Source organism: Crocodylus porosus, unplaced genomic scaffold (genome assembly GCF_001723895.1).
Source record: "Crocodylus porosus isolate Cpor-Errol unplaced genomic scaffold, CroPor_comp1, whole genome shotgun sequence".
Lineage (NCBI taxonomy): Eukaryota > Metazoa > Chordata > Crocodylia > Crocodylidae > Crocodylus > Crocodylus porosus.
In genome coordinates this window covers 691,086-697,794 of record NW_017728897.1, presented here as the reverse complement: position 1 = coordinate 697,794, position 6,709 = coordinate 691,086, and the positions used below count along the sequence as shown (strand labels likewise).

Below are 6,709 nucleotides of genomic sequence, written 5' to 3'. Positions count from 1 at the left end.
CTCTATACCCGTGGTCCAGTCATGGGTGGAGTCCCACCAGGTCTCCGTTATCCCAATGACGTCATAATTCTTAGCACTGAGCAGGAGGACAAGCTCCTCCTGCTTGTTGCCCAGGCTCCTGGCATTAGTGTACAGGCAGGCAAGTGTCCCCTTGGGCAGGCATCTGGAGCTGTATTAAATTTACAATTCATCTTTTTGTTTTTTAAATGTCTGCTATAAATTATATTTAACATTGAGATGTTTTCAAATATGTCATAGCTGTTCTATGCCATAGCTTAGGTCTGGAGCATTCCTAAAAATGAGACCCTGGATCTCAACACCCTTGAACTCTTTTTATGATCCAATTCATGCCCAAACAATTCACATCCATCTCTTCCAGTCATCACAAAAACAGGGTTCTGTGCTTAAATAACTCAAAAAATACTGTACAGTATGAGTTCAGCCTATAGCATCTGGAACTGTATGTCAAACAGCAAAGTCAATGGTAGCATTCATGCTTTCAGCACACTAAATACTGAAGTGTGTTTGGATGGAAACCTGTCAATTTCAAGAGCTTGAAAGGGTTGTGTTTGTTTTTAGACCATCTAGTACGATAGGTCTCCAATCCCTTTTTAAGTTCCTTTAAGTGCTGTTACAGTAGAAATAAATATGATCCTGCAAAATACATCTGCACACTCAGACTTAAAGTCAGGTGTATGAAATGAGTTTACTTAAGTAAGTAAAGTTTAACAAGTACACAGGATTCTGAAAGACTATAGTTTTATTAACAGCAGTACTAAGACTTTATTCAGGAAAACCACCGAGTTTTTTTTGTGTGTGGCACAAGAATAAAAACTAATGAATTACATCATGAATCAATAAACTATCCCTCTTTCCTCCTACATGTCAGACTCTGCTTTACAAAATCAAGATGGTCTTGCAGTTCTAGAATTGACAGCTGTCCTTTCTAACCTAATCACAAAACTTGGCACATTAATTACCTTTGTTGATGTAAAGCTTAACAAGTGGACTGAAAATGAACATGTGTTTGGACTGTGAGAGCACTACTGGTATTTTAGGATGATGTGCATATTTTAACTTCTGACACTTAGAGGGTGTGCCTGCAGCTTCTGTCTGACACTAAGGCAGATGAACAGGTGTTTGCACAAATTGAGAAAGAAAAGAATCAGGTGGATTTAAAAGATGGGAATTCCCATCCAAGTTTAATATATGTCTTGATCCATTGCACTGTGTTCAAGCAAGGTTTTTTTTTAATATATTGCCTACCTTCATTGATTACTTTTGATTAATCTAACCTTCCTAGTCCTCACCTGCAACAGAATTTGACTACACACTAAGGCTGCTGAAAAATGTTGTTACTTTTCCACCTAAATTGTCTACATTTTGGTTTTTATGAAAAATGGTTAATGCAGCTCTAGCTAACCTAAGAGCTCATGAATGTAAGTCCAGTTTGGACATATTTAGGCTCAGGTTCCTCTTCCACTTAAATAAATCCAAGTTTTGCTATTTTTTTCCACATGGGATCAGCTTTATTATTATGAATCACAATCATCCTAGCATAATATTTTTAACACAGAACTAGAACAAACCTGGTGGGTTAGACCAAGTCTCTTGATGAACTTTTGGGTCTGAAGTCAGACTTGAAGGGCGTGAACCCACATGGGTGGAAATTACAGGAATTTATATAAGCCTTGCAAAACAAACCAAAGAGTTTCCCTTGGCCCTGGCTTCTCAGGCTTGGCGTGCAGTGAGGTAGAGAGCCCAGATGAGGAAGAGCATATCCTAGCTCTTCTCCAGTAAGCTGCTGACTTTGGTCAAAAGTTCAAAAACCACTGAAAGGCTGCACTTCCTTGCACGTGAGAGGGGCATGCCAGGTGGATACGTTAAAGATAATCACTCAGTAACCATGTAATTCCGTAAGACTGATTTCATTCGACTTGTTCCATGTTCAACTGGAAATATAAATTCAGTCAAGTTGAATAACATCAGCATCTTAGAAACAAGAGGGTAGAACGTGAAATAAAAGCCAACACTATGGGCAGAACTCAGCCAGAAAATTTGGATCGCAATCCAAACTTCTCTGCAGTTCAGAACTTGGTCCAAATTCAGTGAGTTTTACTCACTGCAAAGCCTTATGGCAAAAGTTTGAAATCAGCACTGCATCTCTTTAGAAGTTTAGATGTGTTTGGAGCCAGTGTTTGGCTTCAGGCCATTCTGTAACCAATATTATTTGTATTTTGGCCCCAGCATTTTTGATAGAACACATTGGTTTTATCATTAAAGCTATATTCTGTCCAGAAGGTTTTGATGGCAACATTTTGACCAGTTCTCAGAATTCTCACAAAGTATGACTCTGGAGCGTGAAGAGGTGCAGTAATTTATCCAAGCAGCTACAAAAAAAAAGTCTTATTACAGAGTCAGGAGAACAACCCAGATCTCATAATTTCAAGTCCTCTATGACAGTCATGAAAGCCATGCCTCCCTTTACAAACTCACTGTCTGCACTCATTGTCTATATCAATGATGAAAATGATAGAACAGATGATGAAAGAGGCAAGCGGAGTAGCTCTAATAGTAATATTAATTATGAATATTACGCCCCACTTAAACATACTCTTTTTTTCATTTGGAGATTTCCTAGGCCCTAATTTAGGAAAGTACACATATACATTCTTAAGTGTTTTCCTGAATCAGGGCCAAGGAGCTTTTACATAGGTGAGTAAACTTTCTTATCCCCATTTAGAGGCAAAGAGAAGTGAAATGACCCGTCCAAGGTTGCTCATGGGCTAGTGAAGAAGTCAGGAACCAAATGCAGTTCCTCTCACTGGAAATCTAGTCACTTGTCTACTTGAACAAGTAATGAACCAGTTTTGAGGTCAGTTTTCCACACCAGCCTCTAAAAATGCCACCTTTCTTACCACCAAACTACCCATATGTGCATCCAGGGAACATTTTGGGGGGGAAAAGTTGTTTTAATTTTTGGTAGGAGTGAATTACAAGTGAGATATTTATGAAATTAAGCTATTTGCTCAAAAGATTAGCATGGGGCAAAGAGAAACGGTGCCTTTCTGCTTGCTGGTGTTTCCAACCTGACACACTTCACCTCCCTCTGTGTTTTTATTAGCTGGTGTTTTCAATACATCAGCAACAACTATGATGAAACCAGTGGCAGATTTCACTGCAAAGCAGCTGGGTCATTGTCCCATGGGTCTTGTTGCTTTGCCACACGAGATCTTAAAGTGACCGTGACTGTTCTGGCTGCCGTTTTGCAAGAGGCTGAAAGGGAAGTTAGGAAAGAGTTAAAAAGTCAGGGAGCTAGAAAGGAGGGGAGGGGGAATGGTGTTGCTTGTGTACCATGTACATAGCTACTTTGAAAAATTCTGAGGCATCTAAGTATCACAAACATGATCCCTGCTGTGGGCAGCTGTATGCGCGAGTGCTTTGCCCGAGGGTGTCAAATCAAATATCCAGTGCTGGTTGGTACAGTATATCACTCCCCCTGCGGGATTCAGAGTAGGGAAAGCAGGGAAGGGGGGAAAAGAGGCTTAAACACAGCAGATAAAGAAAAGCTTTAACAGTATTGTTTATCATTTAATGTATTGTTTATCAGGTTTATCAATTACTGTCATTACATTTATTACTAACAATGTAGGTGAATACACACACATATATATTTTAAAAAAGGAAAAAAAGACAACTTAGTAACACTTACCTGGAACCGTCTCATATCTCTAGGGTTCCCTGCTGTTTTCAGACAATTCTGATTGCACTTGAGGAAAAATTTTAAGAAGAATCTGCAATGATAAGGGACTGTGTCACTTTTATTAACAATAAATTAACATCTATCGTTATCAACCAGTTTCATGTTGATACAGTTGTGTATCAGAGCAGAGCAAATTACATGATGGTAGATCAACAGACAGGCTTCATTGAACAGGAACCTGACAACTTAAAAAAAATTTTGAACTTTTTTTTTTTACCTGTAAGTAGCATCTAATGCGACTGTAATCGAAAAGGGATATTAAAACCCTTCTGAGTGCAAGCACTACTTCAATGCCTTTAAAAGAGATGTACCGGTTTACTCCAGCTGAGACTCTCAATCTGTTTTTCCCGACTTTCCTTACCTTGTATGTCTGACTTCACTTTTTCTTTAGTTAATTCCACCTTTTTTTCCCCTTTGTCATATAGTCAGCTTCTTTTGCAGATTGTGTAGGTCAGTGATTCTCCACCAGGGTGCTGCCACACCCCGGGGTGCCTTGAGATATTTTCATGGATGCCATAGGGTGCCACACATTGTTAACAGTTAGATGTGCAAACATGATTCACATGATAAATGCAGAGTTTTTAAACAGGAATCCATAAAGTTAAACACATTCTAACCTGTTGCGGTCCTTGAGTCTTTCCAACAGAAAAGCGCTTTATTATTTTTTGTAGTGAAAAAATGAGCGAAAACTAAGAGCTAGCATTTTCCAAGGGGTTTTTTGAATCTAAGGAGAGGTATCTTGAGCCTAACAAGGGTTGCCTTCTGTCTAAAAAAGTTGGGAATCACTGTTGTAGTTCTTTTGTGCAACTATGTGGAAGGATAATGCTATTATAAGAACTACACAAAGTGACATGGAGAGGCATACAACCCCAAATTACTTTGGATACTTAAAAAAAAAAGCTGGCTGCATTATATGTCGAAAGTACCTTCTAGGTATTCACTTTTTAGTGAAGTACAGAGAACTGCTGACGGTCCAAATTGTACTCTTAAACCAAATATTAAAAAGAGGAAAACAGAAGTTAAGGGAGTACGGGAGAGCTGATGCAATCTATAAGGGATAAGTTAAAGCCTGTATACATGCTAGTGGTTGTAAAGTGACTGCATAAATTACTTTTATTTGACGGAACACACAAATATTTGCCACTTTATAATTCACTGCTGTTGTAGTTTGTCATGTAGCTAGATTTCATCACAGCAGTCTGCACAGACGTAGTGGACATTACAGACTAAACTGCTTGCATTTTGCACTTTGGAATACTATCACTAGAAAGCTGTTTCTCTACAGGCTCTGAGGTGCACAATTCTTCCATGTGAAGCTACAAATAAGTGGTCTTCTCTGTGCACTAATCAATTCACCTATTAAACTTGTGAATTCCATGTGACCACACAATTGTTAGCAAACATTTGCACCTGTCAGATTTAAAAATTGAAACATCTGTGCTTTCACAATGTAAACAGGAACAGCAAGAAATTCTTTTATGTATTCAATTTTTTTTTTGCAACTCCCTTTTAGTATGTGGATAAAAAAACAAATTTAATAAGGACAAGGCAATTTATGAAGTTTGTAAGGAAGATATAGGTATAATATATTTTAAATAGTTAAAGAACTGGTTTAGAATACAACGAAGGATTTATTTATTAATTTCTCTTGCTGAGTGCTTTCCTTACCACCCCCCCCCAAAAAAAAAAAAAATCAGCTTTTGCAGTAAGTTAAAGTCCCAGGTGAGCTAGGCCTATTTCCCTTTCTGTTACTATGACAACGATTTTTTACCGCAGTCCCAAAGTCCCTTCAGAACTCACACATTCATGCCTTGAATAAGAACTTTAAAGGAGAAAGATGTGTATTTTCAAGGGTTTACAAACAACAAAAGTAATAACAATAATAATAATAAAATCAACTTTCTTTCTAACGTGACTTTGTTTGACCTTCTCATGATCCTGGCTTTTCCTTTCCATCTTCTTCAAAGACACAAAGAAATACCAAAGAATTTGATCCATTTGTATGTAGCTTAAACAAATAGACCAAAAGCATAAAACTACTGCTAACAAACAAAAACAAAAGACCTATGAGATAATAAATATGACTACTACCAAAAATATCGTCCTATGGGCTTTTGTTATATGAAAAGATTGTTATTTTTAGTGTTTTAGTATGCTTTACCCTTTTTCTTGCATGGTTCACAAACTATTATTTAGACTCATCATTTCATTTTTGCTAATAACTCCAAAACCTCCTTGCTTCTTTATGTGATACAGGTAAAACACAGTGTCACTACTGCAGTCTCTTTCGCTTTGTATTCAAGTTCAGTGGTGAAAAATGGATCAATGCTCCCTTGTTAGAAGGCAACTTCTATGAACAGAGCCCTAGTCACCTGGTTATACTTAGAACTAAAAATCATACAGAACTTTCTGTCTTAGGAGGAATGCTAAGCAAGGAAAGAAAAATGGAAATATATACATACTCACTAATACTCTTGCAAATAAGTCTTTTGCTAGTATTCACAGCTGCTGTTGTTTTAATGTTTTGGTAAGCAAGATAATATTTACAAACTGGTTTATAGAGGGTTAAAAATGGGTATACTAATGCACTTTAATACTGGTGTGAGAGTTCAATCTAGAAGTACTCTCATATACAAAGTTTTATTTTTGCTGCATATGAACTGCCACAAATGCTCACAGATAATGTGCAAATACATAAAGGAACGCCTATGGAGCTCAGGTCATCTACAAAGAGAAACCAATTCCACGTGACTAACAGAACCAGCTCTCCCACACAAAGACATGGAAATCAGTTGCCAGAAACCACAAATTAATTTGGTAGCGTAGAGTAATGGCAAATAAATCATCAGAAAGATGACCTGTTCATGGATAATATGAAAACAGAAATGAGGACTAAATTAATCAGAAAATGCATTTCCAACTAAAACACAAAACTCATACACCTAC

At 37.5% G+C, this 6,709-nt stretch overlaps 1 protein-coding gene across 1 annotated transcript in view; it reads right to left on the bottom strand.

Moving 5' to 3' along the window:
• Positions 1–6,709, bottom strand: part of EBF2 (early B-cell factor 2) — a 177,572-nt gene that overhangs the window by 47,372 nt on the left and 123,491 nt on the right. Inside the window, exon 7 of the mRNA XM_019556561.1 lies at positions 3,713–3,794. Coding sequence (XP_019412106.1) covers positions 3,713–3,794 — 82 coding nt within the window. The remainder of the gene's footprint in view (positions 1–3,712; positions 3,795–6,709) is intronic.